The 20358-nt window shown below is 39.6% G+C and overlaps 2 protein-coding genes across 4 annotated transcripts in view; one reads left to right on the forward strand and one right to left on the reverse strand.

The window, feature by feature from the left end:
* Positions 1-1964: 1964 nt before the first annotated feature.
* On the forward strand, positions 1965-9123 carry cd36 (CD36 molecule (CD36 blood group)). The gene is made up of 12 exons (XM_084909859.1): positions 1965-2250; positions 2629-2789; positions 2923-3067; positions 5998-6153; positions 6237-6328; positions 6504-6553; positions 6664-6733; positions 6963-7150; positions 7264-7382; positions 7480-7553; positions 8376-8430; positions 8527-9123. Exons 1-12 carry the CDS (start codon positions 2128-2130, stop codon positions 8698-8700), a joined length of 1407 nt encoding a protein of 468 aa, XP_084765985.1. The 5' UTR covers positions 1965-2127; the 3' UTR covers positions 8701-9123.
* Positions 9124-10920: 1797 nt separating this feature from the next.
* Positions 10921-20358, reverse strand: part of sema3c (sema domain, immunoglobulin domain (Ig), short basic domain, secreted, (semaphorin) 3C) — a 47585-nt gene continuing 38147 nt past the window's right edge. For all 3 annotated transcript variants that reach the window (XM_084909857.1, XM_084909858.1, XM_084909856.1), the window contains 6 exons: positions 18323-18411; positions 16994-17035; positions 16584-16741; positions 15623-15690; positions 14726-14856; positions 10921-12769 (listed from right to left, as the gene is read on the reverse strand). In XM_084909857.1, coding sequence (XP_084765983.1) covers positions 12347-12769; positions 14726-14856; positions 15623-15690; positions 16584-16741; positions 16994-17035; positions 18323-18411 — 911 coding nt within the window. In that variant the 3' untranslated portion in view covers positions 10921-12346. The remainder of the gene's footprint in view (positions 12770-14725; positions 14857-15622; positions 15691-16583; positions 16742-16993; positions 17036-18322; positions 18412-20358) is intronic.

The raw sequence follows: 20358 nt of genomic DNA on the forward strand, positions 1-20358 counted from the left end.
AAAACAAACAAATTTGCTTGTAGGTGTAAGGTGACCAAACATAAGTCAAGGAGCTAGAACAGAATTAACAATAAAATATTTAACAGCAGTACCATAGAGCTAGAAAAGTTACATTCTGTTTTGAAAGTCGCTTCTGTTTAATTGAAGAAGGTGACAGAAAAACATACTAGACTCTTGAGAGAGATGAAGTAAGCCACTCTTACGGAATATATTTAATGCCCTTCTTTTTAAACATTGCTTACTGTTTTGTTGTGCTGCTCCTCACAAGACTCAAAACCCTGTGGGAGCACTACATGGCTTTTAAATCAATAAAGCCCTTATAAAGGTGTACATTTTTAGCAAATACAGACCAATTTTGTGTGCATCCAAACAGTTTGCTAGTAAGTTTTTTCTTCCCTTAGTTTTAGACATTTTATGATTAAAATTACATGTTTCAAATTAGAAATAACTAAAGACATTAAAGTAAAGAAAAGAAAAAGCCTGTAGGTGTAGTGTGTGCCCATGCAAAGTGAAATCCTGGAGTCACACTTGCAATAAACAATGAAGTCAGTCAGGTGAGATTCATACTGTTTGACAACTGTATTTGTTTAAGCAGACAGAGACAGGCCTTTGGCAAAGATATGTAATGGAATTATTGTGTAAGCAGGCCCACTGTGCTGAAGGTGCAGCGAGTAACGAGGCAAAGGTGGTGCTGCCCTCTAGTGGCAATAACACGTAACTTCAGAGTGCATGTGGTGGAAATCCTGAGTGGATATTTTTCTGCACAGCACCAAGCTGCACGAATTCAGAACGTTTAAAAGAGGCACTCCAATAGATTTACACCTAAGGAGTAATTTGCTTGTCACATTGCGTAAAATACACCCTGTAGAAAGCAGTACTATAATGACTATTGTTACACTGGAAGAGCTTTCTGTAATCGGACAAAATTACACCTCATCATGTCAGGGTGATGTCATAGGGGCTGTTATGGTTTCGGCTTGAAGCGTGACCTTCATAGCAGAAAGCATGTTTAGAATCTGTGTGCTTCCCAGGGAGGGTCTAAAGGCAGTTGCATTATGGGAAGTGTAGTATTCAGTGATTTTGAATAAGGCCCATAAAGAATGAATGTCAAAACAAATCCACGCTAATTTTCTTTCTCACCGCTTATAATATTGAAATGGCACAATAGGCATGCAGTCTTTTTTAGCACGTAGTCCTGTATAGCCAGAAAGACCCATCTATTAATCTATTAACTAAAACAAATGTGAACGATTTTAGTGCTGTTCACCATGCCAGACTATGTAATTAAAGAAACACAAAAGATGACAACAACCTTTAAATGATTTTTCCATCCTTGCATGATTGTAATCAATATTATATTGCTGCTGAGCAAGCTCAAAACAAATAATGACAATAAAAAATAATTTCAACATAGACTCATGATAAGCATGGGGGGAAATATCTTTGCGAGATAACGTGCAATTCATTTTCAGCCACACAGACACAAATACAGATAAGGCATTATATATGCACTGCGATAATGGGAATATTCTTAATGATTTATGTATTTCTTCTTTTTGAGCTTGTGTGGTCTTCACCAGGACTGTAAATGAGTAGAAGTAGTAAAACAGGCTAGAGATGACTAGATATACATATGGATAAAATAAGGATCAGAATAAGAAAGGACTGCTATTATATACTCTTATACATCTTTGTCAGTGGTTTTATTATAAAATTTGCAATAAGAATAAACTCTAATCAAAATCATTTACAATAACAACCTGCTCACGTTATACTCGCACCCCATGTCCTGTTTCAACCTTTCTCCTCAGCCAAACTGTTATCACCTTGCCAGAAAGTGCTTACTCATACCAGGTTAAAACTCCTATCAGCTGAACCATAATCCTGTCTTGTCATTATATAACTTAATTTATCTGGCACCTGCAAGATATGTGTGTGCCTTTACCTGGCCTTTGCTGTTCTGTCAACTCCTCTGATAGTACCGCCTGCCTGTGCTGCTGCTGCTGTTCCTGATACACAGGCAAGCTGCACATACTAGCACACACCACAAACACAGAGACAGAAGGAGAACAAGCAGCCAGGCAGCCAGACGGACGTACGGTTGGAAGGAAGGCAACACACACCACCATGGGCTGCTTTAGCATTAAGTGCGGGCTTTTAGCCGGATCTGTGTTTGGGGCGGTGATAGCCATCCTGGGAGGCATCCTTATCCCAGTGGGGGACATGATCATTGAGAGGACAGTCAAGAAGGTATGGTGCTCATGTTTCACCCTTGGAATTAGGATAGGGAGTGATAGAGAGTGTGAGTGTGTGTATGTATGTGTGTGTGTATGTGGAGATCAAGGTGAATCAGGTGAAATGAGAGGGAAGAGGCGTATGTTGTGGAAAGCTGCTCCAAGCACTAAACAAGAAGCCGTGCAGAAAGCCAGGCGTGCCGTCTTGTTTTCGTCTGTCAAAAGCATGTGTGATTTCTTTTTAGACATTGTAGAGACGGTCTAAATCTGAACGATCTTTTAAAATAACAGAGCATCCTCCTTTTTCATGTATCAGGGGAGCTGCTGGCCTGCTGGCAGTCTTGAGGCATGTTAAAAATAGATTGTGTGTGTGTGTGTGTCTGTGGGGTTTTAGGAAGCTGTCATTGAGCCTGGAACGACAGCTTATGACAACTGGGCATCTTCAGAGATCGCAATTTACAGGCAGTTCTGGTTCTTTAACGTGAAAAACCCACAGCAGGTCGTGCAGGAAGGTGCATTTCCAGAGGTACAGGAAAAAGGACCGTACACATATAAGTAAGTTGGATTTGTTTTCCTCCTGCATATCATTTTAATTTCAAAGTCATTTGGTATAGTAATATTGTTTTAGTCCTTTATCACATTTATCTCATGGCACACCACATGCATTCATGACCCTCTCCTCATTAAGGACAAGATATCTTCCCAAAGCGAACGTCACATTCAACCCCAATAATACTGCCTCCTTCGTGCTGCCCATGGGTGCCATCTTCGAACCATCCATGTCAGTGGGACCAGAGGAAGACACAGTCACCTCACTCAACCTGGCAGTGGCCGTAAGTGTCAGGGGCTGTGCATAGTGATTCCCAACTTGTGTCAGCTCTGCTTTTAACAGTTTCCGTACCTTTTTTTTTTCTTTTCTAATGCCAGTACGAGCACTTGCCAAGGCAAGCTGTGCTGGCTTGCTTTTCAAACATTAATTTTAGATTCCAAACCTTTTTTGTCTTATGACCCTCCGTATCATTTTGTTTATAACGAAAGAAGGGTTACACTCTATCTTCCAGGATGGTTCATTTAAATCACGAATGAAAGCAAGGATAAAAGAAAGGGCTCATCAATGTATTGCAGAAATTGTGTATTTTTTGTTACTATTTCATGAACTAATTAATTAATTAATTTTATATTTTTTTTGTGATACCACTGAAGAACCCGGGGCCTGTTCAAGGAAGCGGATTTATTGCAAACTCTGAGCTTGTTAACTTTGACATAATGGAAATCCTGAGCTTTCTATTCCAGAAAGAGATCTTAAACTCTGGTTCAGCTGCTATAAACCTAACCAGTTAGATGTTAGGTGGTTACTTGTTATATTTAGACAGGGTTCCACATGGAGATTCACTACTAAATCTATAGCCCACAACTTTTTGTTAGCACAGTGACTTTATGGACAGCACATCAGCTATACACTAGACTGAAACATTCACTGTACATTACTCTAACAATCCCTGCAATATACTAATAACTAATAACTTCTAAGTTCTTGAATCTATGCTGCAGATGGTCTGTTAGCATTTTATGTTGAAAATGTTCACACATATAGTCAATAAGTAATGCTGAGCAACATTTAAAAATGTATGACAGATGTATGAAAAATGAAATTAGTAGTTAAGAAAGGCCTCGGTTACATAGATTGTCAGCGACCACATCTGGAAACCTCGAATCGCTGGGGAAAAATGTATATTTCCTGACTGGTGGCTGGTTAGTGGTTTCTGGGTGATGCAGTAAATCAGCAGTAAAGCAGTGCTGCATCAAAAACCTCCTTGAGATGGTAGATACAAGCCAAAAACGGTGACCATGACCTTCAAAGTCAAAGTTGCACCTTTTTAAATGTGTCGGCACAACTTTAACCTCAAAAGCAAATGTTCTTTGTGTCATTCTGAGTAGTTTGGGAATGTTTGCAGCCAAGTCAGTGTCTTCCATGAAAATTACAAGTGACCACTGCACCCATTCACCTTCACTTTTGCTAGGACCAAACCAGTTTCTGGGTGATTTTTGGTCCAGTACCGTATACATATTTGGGATCAATTTCATGCGTACGACTCTCACCAACCTCTAGAAATCACCTGTACTCATTTTAGTACCTTATCCCAGGTACTATGATCAAATTGAAAACTCTGAAAACCATGGCGAGTGATCCGAGTAGGTACTAATGGAAAAGGGGCTCTAGAGAACAGCTGTTACTATGGGATCACTGATCGATCTGTAGGCCTGTTTGACGAGATCTTTAGTTTCACAGAAAATGCCAGCAACCGCTAGCAACCATCTGCCAACCAGTCAGGGAATACACATTTTTCCCTCACAATGGGTGGTTTCATATGGTCACCAACAGGTCTTTATGCTCTTTCCTTTTACAGCCTATTCATTACATTTAAAACTGGAAGGTAAAATTTGACAGGATTTAAGCCTTTAATCTCTTAGGGGAAATTTAAGTTGGGTTAAAAATGACTGAGTTGATGATGCTGAAAGTTACAATTCCTCTTTTCCCCCTGCTGTACAGATCCACATTTACATTCTTCAGTCCACGGGACAAAAATAGAGACTGTTCAGACTGTGCTGAAATTAACAAACTAGCTATTCTGGAACCCAAAAAGCTGAGTTTCCTAAATCAGAGTTAATCAACTCAGAGCTAAGGGTTAGACTGAGAGTTTGTTAAACACACCTGCTGGAACAGGGTGCTGACCTCCAGGTCTGGAACAAGTGCACAAATTGGTAACTGAATATTGAGGGCAGCATGGTGGTGCAGTGGTTAGCATGGTGGTTGTTGTCTCTCTGTTAGCAACCTCTCTAAGGTGTTCCTTGCCTCTTGACTATTGGATAAATGGAAGAGAATGGATGAAAAATAGAATATTACTTGCTAGACGAATGGGGCTTTGATTAGCAAAGAAGTTGACCTGAATTTGAAATGCATTTAGCTACACTAAAATAGCAAATCTACACTAATCTTAATTTTAACATTATACATATATTACCCAATATACTTGGTTGGTTAGTATGATGTTTACCAGCAGATAGTATATGGTATAGCCAAAAATGCTAATATGGGAAGCTAATCTCTCTGACAGCTCCAACAACTTACTCTGACAACTTTAACGCTTTTAATGAATAGGCGGCTTAACTGCCAAGTTGATCTGGAAGTTTGCAAAAAATACAACATGTTTGCATATTCACTCACACTCTGAGAAAAGGTTTTGAAATGCTTAGAATAGCTTTAGGAGATTAGTGGTACTTCCTTTTATACAGGCGTAAAAAAAAAGTTCTCAAGAATTCTCTTTTGTGAAAAATTATAGACACCTCAGTGTTATCTAGTATCACCTTTATCATCACTACCTTTAACTAATTGTTTTCTGTATGACTTTATCAGTCTGTCACGCTGTGTTGGGAGATTTTTGATCCACTTTTCTTTATAATGCTGCTTAAGCTCATCTTAATTTATTGTCTAAACTCAGTTTGATATTCACCTTTATACTTACACACACACACACACACACACACAAATCTCTTACTGTGTTTGAGGGTGGAACATACAGACAAGTGGCAAGTCAATGGCAATTTTTCTTTATGAGCAGTTTATGAGTGTTGACACAACGGCTGCTCTTGTTTGCACATTTAATATATGTACATATGGAAGCATATTGCTTTTTTTTGTGATACCTTCATTGATGATAGCATTTTCCAAATGTAAGGGTTTGTGTTTTGGATTTTCTTTCAGGGGGCCTATTCATTGCTTCCTCCAGCATCACATATCTTGCTAGACATGGTCATAAATAGCACAAATTCTTCCCTATTCCAACACCGTACAGTTAAGGAGCTGTTGTGGGGTTACCATGACCCAATATTGAAAGACACCATCGGCCTATTTTTACCTGTAAGTAAACACTTGTACCAAATGGCAAATGCAGCATAAAAATCAATTATTTAACAAATTTGAATGAAATATGTTTTCCACAGTATAATGGTACCACTGATGGCCCCTACAATGTCTTCACTGGAAAGGATGACATTTCAAAAGTGTCTGTAATTGACAGATGGAGAGGAGAGACGTGAGTACAATTATGACTAAAAATACTGCATTTGAAGTCCGTATCTTTGATCAAAATTAGTTTAATGGATAATTAGATGTTACATGTATTTTAACTACAATCATTTATTTATTTTTGTTGTTAAATCCAATTGTCAATTGTCAATGTTTCTGACAAATTCAATCTTGTCCCACAGGAAATTAAGCTTTTGGAATGATACATATTGTGACATGATCAACGGGACAGGTACGTAGGATAAAGTAACATGTGTTCATGTACATGTAACATATTTCTACAGCTCCTGATGCAGATGAATTACCCTTATGAACAGATTTTTCCCTGATTTTTTTCCTTAGATGGTTCTTCCTTTGCTCCGTTTATGGATAAGGATGTACCCGTCTATTTCTTCTCATCAGACATCTGCAGGTGATAAAGAATTTCATTTGTAAGTAAAATTTAATTTGATCGTGCCTGATATCAAGATCTCTTGATATTTCCTGGAAAGGCAAGTGTTGGAGCTTTACTGTAACCTTTGGACTTCATCCTATCAGTAACCACTAGGGGTCAGAGCTTTCTTATATACTCCTGTGTGAATAAAGTTGCCCTGTGCAGCCAAAGATGAACCTGAATTGACTTCTTATCTGTTTGTCTTCAGGTCTGTGTCAGCTAGCTATGAGGCAACTATGAATCTTAAAGGTATTGAGGTCTACCGCTACAGCCTCCTACCATCCACTCTAGCCTCTCCTGTGGACAACCCAGACAATAAATGTTTCTGCAGAAATTATGAAAAAACCAAAAACTGCACCTTGGCTGGAGCGCTGGACATCAGTTCCTGTTCAGACGGTCAGTCAGCATACAGCATATCATGACTCAATTGGAAATTCATGCATCCTAAAGTTATAAGGATTTATCAGTCCGCCCAGCAGCTTTTAATTCTGTGTTTGTCATCTTAACAGGTAGACCAATCTTCATCTCTTTGCCCCACTTCCTTCAAGGCAGTGAATATCTACGGGAGGTTGTGTTGGGCCTACACCCAGATGAAGAGCACCATAAAACTTTCCTGGATGTGGAACCTGTATGAACCAATGTTATTTTATTTTATTTTTTTTTACATTTTAGGAACAACAGGAGTTTGTTGATGCTAACTTTTATTTATTGTATATTTCCACTAGATTACTGGTTTTACCCTGAATTTTGCCAAGAGAATTCAAATCAATATGATGTATGGACCAGCAAAAGACATTACGTAAGTTATCGTTCACCTTTTTAAAGGAATTAAGAGGTGAAAATTTGCTGTTTGTGTAGATTCAACAAAAATTCTGTGGAAGGATGCAGACAGACAGAACACAATTATGCCCTTCCAAAGCAATTTGTAACTCTTACATGACTTTTTTCAGTATGAAGGTGCCTTTTTGCAATCTTGTATGCCAGTTGAAGAATTATGAAAAATGTCCAAAAGGCTACAGTGTGGTGGCTTGAGTTACCAACAGTGTAAAGAACCCAGGACTAAGCAGTCTAACTAAACAAAAAAAAATAGAGCTACTGAATCAGGAGAAAATGACTTGGGCTAAGGAAAAATGGGATAACTGTGGGATCCTGGCAAGTGTTAGGCAATTATTTAAGTTAAGCTCAAGAATTTGGATAGCTTGTCTTGCACTGGAATGCGAATAATTTAGAAAACTATCGGCTATTTTCTTTACACGTGCCTTAGCTAACAACATCAGTTTGCTAATACATAGCATTAACCATCTTGGAGTTAATTTGACTTATGGCATTACGAAAATAGCAAAATTAAATGTTTTTAGACAGTTAGAGGCATTTTACTACTGTTTCAACCAAGCAATAATTGAATATAGTTATTTAGGTGCTTTTTATCTGTCTCAATGCATCTCTTGCCATAAGCTAACTATGGCTAGCTGTAGCTTTAGAGAAATTACATGAAAGAGCTATTTATATTCTTATATTTATATAAGAATGTGACTAAGCAAATTTCCTAATCTTTAAAACTAGCCGAAGAAAGACATTTTAAGAGCAGTGAATATGAATTAATTAACTCTTTGTCCTGCAGGGTGCTAAACAAAGTGAAAGATCACACGTTATTACCTCTTGCTTGGATGAATGAGGTACGTAAAAGTAAAAAAATATGTGCAAAGCCTGTTTGCTCACTTTTTTTTTTAATAAGTCGTTTTTTTCATATTCTGTGTCCTTTGTGTAACCAGACGGCAACGCTGGATGATAAAACTGCTGACATGTTTAAGAGGGAACTTCTCTCCCGCATTGATATGTTGGAGATAGTACAGCAAGTCCTGCTGATTGCAGGTGTGATCATCTTTTTTGTGTGTTTAATTGCCTTCTTCTGTGTGAGGAGGAAAAGCAAAGCAAACCTTGGATGAATGAATCATTCATTTTACTGTTTGTTGTATGAGCACAGTGCATTGAAGCTGCTACATCAAACGTTTTGATATAGACTCGCACTTTTTTGGAAGTTTTTGCGTTATTTTGAATTATTATACCTCCTGTGATAACTGGGAGGGATACTGTGATTTTGTAAAGCTGTAAAGAACTCATTTGCCAAGTATCATTTTAATTGCAAACACTGTAATATTAACTGTATCAGGGATTTCTAGAGGGAGAGCACATGGAAACTACTCTTAACTGTCAGGTAATGCATCAGACCTCTGAGAAGAGAGATGTGGAATAGTTTGCCATCCTATGAAAGAAATGTACATGAATTTAAATATTATTGTGAATGTATGCTTTGCTGAACTAGTGTATTTAAAATAAATAAATACTGGAAAAGACAGACTGTTATCCGACACCCTATTCCTGCATTGTTCTTTATAATTACCAGGATGTGAAAGCAGATCTGCTGTATATCCCCTTTGGTCAGGATACAGCTTGCATGGCCCCCATGGCTAAAACAAATCTCTGCATCTCTTGCTTTACCTTGAGTGGCCTATAAATCAGACAGAGTGATAAAATAAAGCTGGTGGGATCACTATACTCTGGTTGTGAATGGAACTTGTGATTGCTTGGTAGAAAAACCGTATTTCTGCCACTCTTTAGTAGTTTTAAATGACCCTCTGCAAGGTCCTATGGGTGTCTTTGAGTCTGCTGTTCCACAAGAATCTTGCTTGTCACTTATACTGTAAAGCGTTTTATTGAGATTAAAAAAAGGCAAGTCTCTTTGCACCTATACTTGAGATTTGGTGTACAAGGCCTGTTTGAAAGTCTGAATCCTTTTAAGTTTCCATGTCCAGGTATGATCTAAATATTTGGCAACTCTTAATGTTGTCTGTTTGTGAAGTACAGTGCTGTTAGTGCTTTTACTACGCTTACATCACTCTTGGATCTACTCTTATATCCACTTGCATGAGTGTTTCATGTGATTTCACCGTGAACTTTAAATTGAAAGTGAAACTTAACGTCTGTGTCAGGCTGTCCAAATCTTTGAAATAAGCACCAGTGAATACTGGTGATGATATTTGGTATCCAGCTACTACCCAGAGACTAAATTGCAGTTTTCAGTGGAGTCCACAGGGTTACACACCAGAGGCTCAACAAAAATTTAAGCTCAATCTCCCTACTAAATCCTCAGGCGAGCAATTTTGTCCACTCAGACAAAGCCTCCAAACTGGTACTGGTACAGGAGTGGAAACTTTTGAAAAAGAAAGCATGGAGTCCTATTTGAAAGTTTTCTTGCTAATCCATGACTGTTGGCATTTTATTGTGTTTTTCTATCCAGGTATACTATTGCATAGTGAATCAAAATGTGATGGCACTTTAATGCATTCATAATTCCATTAACTTTCACAAGACCTCCAGTACCACCAGCTGAAATCCAGACCCCCAAACAATGACAGTGTCATGATCCTGGGTCCTTTTGACCCAGCGTTTGGTGTTTTCTGTTCTTCCTCTGTTTAGTGTTTACTCTGTTCTGCCGTGTGTTCTTGTATTTAGTCCGCATTTCTGAGTTTGTGTCCTTTCATGCGTAGTTCCTGTTTTATTGTGAAGGTCTGCGTCTTATGTGAGTGTTTTCAGTTTGCCTCCCTAGTCTCGTCACGTTAATCACTCCCAGCTGTGTTCCCCACCTGTGTGTAATCTCCCTGTGTTCTCTGAGTGTATTTAAGTTGTGTCTTCTGTCATAGTAGTTGCTGGTTCGTCTGTGTTGTTTCCCCTCGGTCTCCCTGCATCTCTCCATGTGTATTTCCCCGGACCTCCCTGCATCTTCGTTTCTGGTTTGTTTTGTTAGTTTTATCCAGTTTAGGTTCCAGTTTCATGTTCCCAGTGCCTTTGTTGTTTGTTTTTTCCTTTGTTAATAAATACTCACCTGCACCAGAGCTGCCGCGTCCTGGTCCTAAATATTCCACACGGCTTGCCCTGGCAAACCGTGACAGACAGAGCCTCCACCATGTTTAATGGATGGCTGCTCACACTCATTGTTGTACCTTTTTCTGTACATACTGATACACTTTGAACCAAAAATGTAAAATTCAGACCCGTTGCCAACTTTTGTACAGTACTGTAGTATTAAAAATGTACAGGACCATTAGAAGTTTGGCTTGTGCTGTGGTTGTACAGTAAACACTAAGATTTGTTGGTAAAACTGGGAGTGATCTGAACAAATTTATTCAGGCTACCATGACATTAATAAATAGAAATACATATTTTTCATAAGACTAAAATTACACTGTTGACATGATGCTGGAGAGATCTGTACGAGAGAACGCTAGAAAGTCTTTTTCTCAAAATCAAAATAATACTGTATGCCTCTACAATTTGCAGACACAGTCGCAGTTAGTTGGCGAAATATGTTGAAATTATATACACATTTAAAACACAATACCTGGCACGACATTAAATTAAAAGAATGAAACATCCAAACAAACAGAGAAACAACAACAAAAAGCTCTGTACACAAGCAACAAATAATCGCTATCTACATTAACTATGCTTAGGGGGAAAAAAATGGGCTTTTCACATATGTTGAAGGCTCTAAATCACAGACTACCTCACTGACAATTACTACTTCTGAATTAAAAGTATGTCCAAGTTGCTGGAGATAGCTCAGAAAATGTGGATCCAATAACGGATACTGTCGTGTTTCAGCAGCTGCGTAGTTTTACACTAATTAAAATGTGCGTATCTGCTAGCTTGGTTGCTAAAATCTAACCGAGGCGAGGATTTAAGACATCTTCTATGAACATGCGTCTGTGTTGGAAATGAGAGAATTGTGATACAATATGCAGATTACACATGAGGCACATATTCATACAGTACATGTACATCTGAATAGTAGGAATAAATATAGACGACATGTATGCAACAAGAATTGCCATTTGGGTAGCATCAGCACTGGACGTAAAGCTTGGCCTTTGAACTAATAGAGTTTTAACTTTCGTCCCTCCAACACCACACTTTTTATTGCCGTGGGCTCTTAGCATGACCATTGTTTTTGTAAACAGTATGCTAACTACATATATTCTCAAAGTCCTGTAGAGTGTCCCATAATTTAATCGTTTGGTTAGTTAAAAAATAAAATATTCAAAAAGGAGTAGCATCTAATAAACATGCATCTGCCTATTGCTTGTCCCTTTTCAAACAGCTCCATTTAACACGAGCTTTTTAAATGACTTCCCTCTTCTTTCAAGAAGCACAAATTGACTGTGAGCTTTTGTCCAACTAGTTCAAATTCTACTCCCGCTTTAAAATATAGCGGCGACCTGACATGTATTATGGTTAGCAATGTCAGCAGAGACAACAGATTCTTAGTGGCAGTCATAATAGGGCTGCTTTGATTTGTGTTGTGACTGTGAAAAAAAAAGAATGGCTCATGTCACAGCCTTCTGGTCACAGTACCTCATGCAAAAAAAAAAGGACTATTGCTATATAACATTTCCCCATGCTTCTCCCTCTAATGTCTATCAACTACGGAGCTCTGAGGTTGAGATGAAAGTTGGAATATGGGGATCTGTAACTGTTTTGTGGGGACTATAGGAAGTTGTGCATGTCCGTTTTTGCAGCTGCAAGCTCCTTCTGTCAGTCCTCTGGGTGATTGCGTCTATTGCGGCTCTTCCTCCGGTCCAGCAATGGTTTCAGTTTGGCCAAATCCCCTCTGAGAGGTCCGGGCGGCTCCGATGGCTGCTGCTGCTGCCTCTGTTGGAGGTTCTTGAGCTCCTTTCTCTCTTTGCAGTATTGTTGCACTGCCAGGTTCTCTGCGGGACTGAAGGCTGCCAAAAGGACCTTGGGGTGCAAAGAGCTGGCCCATGCCCAAGGCGACTGCTGCTTGTCTATCAGCATGCTCACCATGGCTTCACTCAGCACATGCAAACGGATTTTGGCGACGGTGCGTTTAAAGCCATTCTCGGAGGTCAGGCAGTAGTAAAGACCCTGGTCGGACAGCTGCACAGAGCGGATGAGGAGGCCGTGCTCGGTGGAGAAGACGCGGTCACTCAGCTTAACCTGCAAAAATATACAACAAAAATCCTGGCTAAAAATGCAGATTTAAGGGATCACTTAATGATTAATAAGATAAGATTCTTTATTGTCGTTATTCAAGAATGTTTCGCAAAATTATGGTGCACCGCCAGGATAAGGACTCTTTGCAATCAGCTAATGAACACCTATGAGAAGACTAACATTTTTAACATTAATAAAGGGACTATAGCTTGTAAGACCGTTGTTTATTCCTCTAGTATGGTTATTTTTTACTTTAATTTGTCACTCAATAACATAGGGCACAGATTTATTGCATGATTGGAGACATTATAGGAGAGAGACTCTTAAGAAATCCTGATAAGAAGCCTGTCAGAAAATTGTGCAATGGCAAGGATGATCGTTGTATGACTTGTCACACCCTCAAAAGTCAAATTAGGAAACATGTTTATTCATTTATGCATGTGCTTTTATCCACTGGCTAAATAAATGCCTGTAATAAATATCTTGGTGCTATCAAGAGGGATGGCGAGTGGCGAGACTTGACTAGGACATTCAAGTCTCAGTTATTCATGATTACTGATTAGAAGATCGGAAGACGGCAAACTGTGAATGCATAATTTTTTCTGAAAAAAATTGAAGTACCCCAAATTTTATATTTTACTGCTCAAAATTATAGTCAATAATGACTAAAAGTATGCCTGAAATGTTAATTTAACCCTAAGAGCTGTGGGAAGTTTAAGTGTTGGTTTGGCCACCTGAAAGTTAAAGACTTAAACTTCATTGCAAATGCTTTGGTCACCAGGATATTGATGTCATTGCCTGTACTTTATATAGAATGCTTCTTACTTGTCTGTAAACCCCTGTCAACTACTTGCTTAAGCAGTAACAAAACTGTGAAGAGTGTGACTTAAAGTGGAAACAGAGACTATTTGTCTTCATAGCAAAAGCTGCTCCATTTAAAAAGGTGTTGTTACAGCAGTAAGGAACAACCTTTAATTTGAAGGCAGACATTCTCTGATTCAGATGTGGTTCGCACTGTTAGAAGTTTCACTATAACTCAGAGGTTAGTTAGCAAGTGTTTGCAGACAAGGCCTTCCATGCAAACTACAAGCCACTGTGGCAATCTGTGCGATCAATGCACTAATAAGGGAGTTTTTGGGGCAGTGCTCTCCTTGCAATCGATTTCACCAAGTGACAGGCAGCAACCTACACCAACCACTTGCCAACCAATTAGGGAACACACATTTTTCCCTAGGGACTAGAGGTTGCCAGGGAGTCACTGCAATGACAGGTATTTTAGGTGTATGTGCTTGAAGCGCTTGAAGCTTCATGAGACTCGTCCTACAGCTTAGGACAGTCTACTACTGCATACAGCATACTACTTCCAAATCAGTCTGGCCTCAGTTTGGAAAAGGCTCCAGTGATTACACATCATAAAACTGAAGTGATTTATTTTAAGAACCCCCCCCCCCCATGCAACCCTGCTCGACAGAGGTGAGAGCTAAATGCATAAAAGATGTGTTTTCATCATGGCCAGCTTTGTTTAAACTTTCGCTGCCTTTTAAAATGCTCCCTCTATTTAAGTGCCGTCAAACATTTGCAAAATGTTTCCCCACTGAGCATTGAGTGTGTCTAGCCATTAGTAAAGGCCCATATCATGTTTGATCTGTATCAACACTTATTACGATGCTCCCCTGCCAATAAGCATTAAGAGTGTCATTCCTCAGGCAGTGCACATCCTGATAACTCATATGAGCTCACTGGATTGTTACGACATGTTTAATCTTTGCTGTAATATTTAACCAAACACTGGAGCAACCCCCTACGGGCTGACAACAGGACATCTAATCAAATCGCTTGCATCGTGAAGGGTTTATCTTGTTAAATTCTGCAGCTAAAGTGGGCCGTAACATTGACCTCTTGGAGGTCAATGTTAATGGAATTATGAATGCATTAAAGTGCTTTAAATGTCAAACAGACCTCTTTCCTTCTGTCATTGTCTCGCTGAATCAGCCAGCGAATAGACGCCTGAGGAGACTTGGGAAGACACTCCAGAAAAGTGGTGTTGTTTTTTACGCCGTACTGTGTCATCTCCACTGCGTTCCTGTAGGCTAACAGACACAAAGACACACACGCAGACACAGGCAGACACATGCACAGGGTCAAGAAAGGCAATTCGTACGTCATTTGCTGACAGACACAAAGAGCACAGATGGACTCAAATCTGTCTCAAGCCTCGACAGTGAGAGCGAGATGTTGACTCAAAGCTTAGTCTGACACCTGCGGCACAACCGAACCCCACCCCAGACTTCATTTTCCACTAACAATATACACTTTGATGTATCAAACCAATTCACTTATTAACTGTGTCATTTTTCTTCTATCTAAATGGTTCATCACTCAGTCGGGTGTATGACAGGTTTGCGACTAATTAGCGGTAATGGCCATATGGCTGGTTCCCCACGCTCGTGTTAATTTAGTAAAGTAAAGTGTTCATGGAAATTGAACACTCTGGGGAGCCGATTCTCTCCTCTCATTAAACCGCACCTGCTAGTGGACTGGATATATATTCATGAAGAATGAAGTCTGGAGTACGGACTCAAAAATAGGCCTAAATGCTAGCAGAACACACACAGAAATATCTGCAGGCACAGGCTGTGTGTAAACCTCAAATGAACTTACATTAGGGAAGAAAACTTACAAATCTAGTTTATCAAAACAGCATTAGCATTCATGAAGAGTCATGTTTCTGGCCACCTATACAAATATTAGTCTAATAACTAAACCTCTTTTAGCTCTGTTTTGAATCTTTCACATTAATCATGATGCCTTGAGCCATTGTTACCTTTAAAAGGATATTTCCGGAGCTTTAATTACCTTTTAAATTGAATCCTCTACACTGAGTGAGTGGATTTCCATGCATAATATCCTGCCTTCTGCTTCTCCTGAAAGAAGGAGGGAAAAAAAACTCGGTCGATGGCTTACAAAATAAAATACACAATCATAACAACCGTCCGTCTGTCATATTGAAATGGTGGAAGAAGCAGTCGCTGCCAAAACAATATGAGGAAAATCTGACCATGTTCTTCCACTCGGTGGAGAACACTCATATATAACAGCTTGAGGAAAAAAGCAAGTAAACAGCTGACACATTTCAGAGACATTCTCTGCAGAAAAACAGAGACGCGCCTTTTGTTCTACGACCAAACTAAATTTGGCCTGCGTCTGACTGAACTGTCAGGAGACAGGCAGCTGGTCCTTAAAGGAACCAGAGAGACACCGGAGCAGAGGCGAGGTGTCGCTCATACCTCCTCGTCTGTGTTATGTCTAGGCGCCGGAAGGGAAACTACAAAAGTGGAATCTGGTTTACACAGAAGTGTGCACTGATGGATTGCAGTCACGTGATCTTTTGGCCTTCACAAATTTTGAGCAAAACTTTCTATTCCAGTTTAACGTGTGGCACATCAGTTGCTTCCCATGCTTTGGAAAGTCGATTGGTTTGATATTTGCTGTAACTTCATTGGCTACTGTAAACCTCACTGTAATAATCCTGCAAATTGCAAAATGTTAAGTATAATCAAAGTGAACAAAAATAGTGTTTAATATTGAAAAATGTAAAAGTCGCTAATGTTTATTTAAGACTTGTAAAAGTTTTGCCTCCATGAATGGGTTTCCTGTCAACACCTATCAGTGCTTATTACCACTGAATAATTTGTTTGGGGGCTTGCAGAATTTTTTTTCATGCAATGCAAGAAAGCAATCCTCACTGGGTACAATTAAATTTAATACTAGTAGAAAACTGTAGCTATAAACCCTCAAACTGGAAACGTTTGTCTACCTTTTGCCAGTGGGATAGAAGCGGGAGCAGCTCAGTCCATCCCAGGCACAGTAGGGGTCTCTGGCGAGGCAGCAGTCAGCGCAAGCCGAGCCGTAAGCCTGACAACGGTGCAGGGAGACCTGCGAGACCCCGAACTCCGAGCTGGCGTACAGCTGTTGCTGCAAAGTAAACAGTTCAAATGTCAGCAGCCCTGTTTGTCTTAATAAGTGGCCGGCTGACAGGAAAATGAGGCAGGGCGCAAGAAAAAAAAAAACAACGGCTTATTATTTCCGTGCCTTTGGGAGGCTTATCACGCACAGGAGATTACTGTTGAATGCATTACGTAGTGGCCTTGGACAGTGAATGTTTTTAAACAATATAAGTGCACTTAAGATAAGCAGATGCATACATAACATATTCAGAATACTTACTTTTTTAGAGGATATTCTTAAGTTTGTAACAGGAGCCTTATTCTGAAAAACAGCAAAGACAAAAACAAAGTTCAGAGCTTGTATCTTGTATGTTGATGAAATAAACGTAGAACTTTCTGGAAAATATACATTTTAATTCATAACACTTAGATGAGAATACAAATACCAGACTTTATGGTAATTATATAGCAAAGAATGGGCGCTCTCAGAGTTCTTGTTTCATGAAATACAGTCCAAAATAAATCAGGCCCTATGAAGCTATTGCCTATAGCGTGTTCTACAGGAATAGTTCTCCAGGCTTCTTGAAGGAACCTCAAAGCTCTTCGTTGGATGTTGGCTGCTTTTGTTTCTATTCTGTGTTATGATGATCCCACACTGCTTCAATAATGCTGAAGTCAGGGCTTTGGGGAGGCCAGTCCATGGCTGATAGCTTTCTATTGTATGTTTTTCTATCCAGGTATCCTTTTGCTGTACTGGCAGTATGTTTGTGATTGTTGTCATGCTGGAAGATGAAGCTGTTGCCAGTCATATGTTTCCCAGATGGTATTATTAATGCATACTTTCTGCATTTATATTTCCATCAATTATGATAAGATAAGAAGCCAACAATCGGTCATGAAAGAGCCTCCACCCTCATTTGCCAATGGCAGTAGACTAACTGTTGTACCTCTTGCCTGACCTCTTCCCTACATATTTATGATGGGGTGAACCAAAAAAACTAAAATTGGGATTCATCCCTTCATAAGACCTGATAACCTGATATTTACTTTACTTTATAGATGTTGATATTTATGATATTAACTTTATAGACTTCAAGACACCTCTTGATCTTGAAAAAGAGCTTGCAAAGCAAACATAATCACAAGGACTGCAATGCTGGTGCAAAAAAGCACAAATCAGTCTAGATTCTAGAATAACTCTGGACAGATGTCTTTAGTAGCCTGAGAAATAAATTATGTCTTCTAAAGAGAAAATTCTCTTTAGATTGAAGTCTATGTGTGGCACCATTTGTGGTAGAAAGATCAAAGGAGACTTTTTCTTCTGATCACAGGTCTATCACCTAAGATAAAACAACATATGCAAAGGTTCACTTGAGGGCGACTTCCAGACTTGGAGTATGCTAGCATGTTTCTCATCACTCTACACTGCTCTGCACTACAGAACATCCATCTCCCAAATGCCACCCTGCCTTTTGTCTGTCTGCCCTTGGTCTTTGTGTAGTGGCCAAACACACCCTCCTCCCAGTCCCAGCCTTTGATTTAAGGGGAGAAAGGGGATTAAAGTGAAAGAGGAAAAAAAAGAGAGAAGGGAGAAATACAGAGAGCAGACCTTAAACACTTCCAGCTCCTCCAGGATCAGATCGTCATGCAGGGAATGGTTGCTGGGTAGCACAATCACCTTCTGTATTGTACCTTTGTCTGAAGGGCAAAAAAGCACACGTCTCATGAGTTCCAACCACACACATGCATTTAATTACCGTGTGAAACAGATACGGCTACGCAGCAATGAACATCTAGAGTTGTGAGGCATCAGTAAAAGCAGAACACGACTGCTGGTGGAAAAAAAACCACCAGCTCCACCAGCAGTCTGTTTTTCTTTGCCCATGTTTGCTTTTGAATTAGGCATGATAGCCACGACCAGTTTCCAGAAACAAAATCAGCTGTGACAGGAGTGGGAATGGAAGCTCTTAAGGCAGGTCAAGGACCACAAAAAGGGCAAAACGCAGCTCTACCCTCATCAGTATTGCTCTTTTGGCCTGGGAATTTGAGCAGCAGAGCAGGGAGGAGGAGAAGGAGGAGGGGGGTACAGTAACAGCTCCTGGAAATGCCTGATAAGAGCGTCTCCCTCATCCTTGAGACAAAGCGCCATTTCAGGAGCAGATATGGGTACGCGGCACTGGCTACTCTTCAAAAATCAAGGCAGGAGGAACAGAAAGGAGAGGCTGCTCGATAAACACCGGCAGCTGGGCGAGAGACTCCCAGAGCAGTTTGCTGAATGCCAATGTTCACACGTGGACAATTACAAGCATGAATGCACACATACTTCTGCTAACAAACACACATTTTTCTATTATCGAAATCTGGTGTTTTTAAGCACAGAAACACACTGGCATATATTTGACAAATATTCACTACACAGCAAGCTGTTGCACAATATTGCCTGTCAACTAAATCAGAACTGTAGAACCTTTTTGGAACTGCATCACTTCGAATGCTTAAGTTATACTTCTGCAGCAAAACTATGTAGAGCCTACCATGCAGCTAATGTAAGTGACTGATATTGTTACCAAAATGTATGTTTCACATATTGTGTAATATCTAGGGATGTGCACGTCAGGTCATGGTGTTAGATTATGGTATAGGCTGCAGTGTAGCGTTTCAGAAGGTTTTGCACTTATGATGCACTGACAGCATAGATGTAATGATTTAATGGGTCTGGCATTTTCACTTTTTTACTTTGTCAGTGAGCTTTGGATCATTGGAATATTTCTGATACATGACAGGTTTCTGGAGACTGGGTGTCATCTTGTCAGCCAGTATTTTGGTATATCTGCTTATGGCATTCATGTTGTCGTCTGTAAATATCAGCCCACCACTTTCTCAGCCTTTTGTACTCACGCAGCACCATAAAACGGTACCCATTCACCACCATGATAACAGTATTATCATGGTGGTGAATGGGTTGAAAATGAGAAAAGTGTTGTTCATACATTTAGGCTGTTTAGAAAATAATCACATGTACTCTGCTTTATCTCAATGATCACATGCAACTTTTAGCATTACATTTTTTTCTGTCAGGCCTTTTTTTTAATAGCACAATTTGTTCATAAAAATTATTTCTCCAAGTGCAAGTCATTCTAGTATTTTCAATGACTTGACATTTAAGTGATGTCTTACAATGGTGTCCCTCATTTAACCTTATACTCAGGAGGTAGCGACTTTCTAAAAAAGTGGCAATCCATCATAGGTCCTTCTTCCTTATGTAATGGAAAAAAATCTACTCTTAATGGACTTTATCTTTTGCTCTGATCTATCTGTGCACTGATTTATACTGCATGCAGCGCCATGTTGACCTGTTTGAGCTGAGTGGCAACAACACAAGTACTCCAGCTTATCTGTGTATCTGATAACCAGCTGTGTCATTGAGTTTCCAAGCAATAACCTGTTCAGAAAGAAAATGTCACTATCAGCCTCTGTGTACTGCATGTCATTGTAAATGAATTTATAGTAGCACTTAAAGCTCACCTTCCTAGAACAGGAATATGGTGGTGCCACAGTCTTCGGAAAAGACGATGGCTATATTTGAATGTGCTGATGCCATGATGTAGGTCTTATATGGAATCCAGTTTGTATTTATTTTATACA

Source organism: Perissodus microlepis, chromosome 17 (genome assembly GCF_051167445.1).
Source record: "Perissodus microlepis isolate ML-2025 ecotype Zambia chromosome 17, ASM5116744v1, whole genome shotgun sequence".
Classification (NCBI taxonomy): Eukaryota; Metazoa; Chordata; class Actinopteri; order Cichliformes; family Cichlidae; genus Perissodus; species Perissodus microlepis.

What these genes read in the sequence shown, in the direction of transcription:
- cd36 (XM_084909859.1), top strand. Translation starts at nt 2,128, where the DNA reads ATGGGCTGCTTTAGCATTAAGTGCGGGCTTTTAGCCGGATCTGTGTTT. An exon ending in TTGAGAGGACAGTCAAGAAG is followed by an intron (nt 2,251 to 2,628) that starts GTATGGTGCTCA and finishes GTGGGGTTTTAG; the next exon opens with GAAGCTGTCATTGAGCCTGG. An exon ending in GGACCAGCAAAAGACATTAC is followed by an intron (nt 7,554 to 8,375) that starts GTAAGTTATCGT and finishes TTTGTCCTGCAG; the next exon opens with GGTGCTAAACAAAGTGAAAG.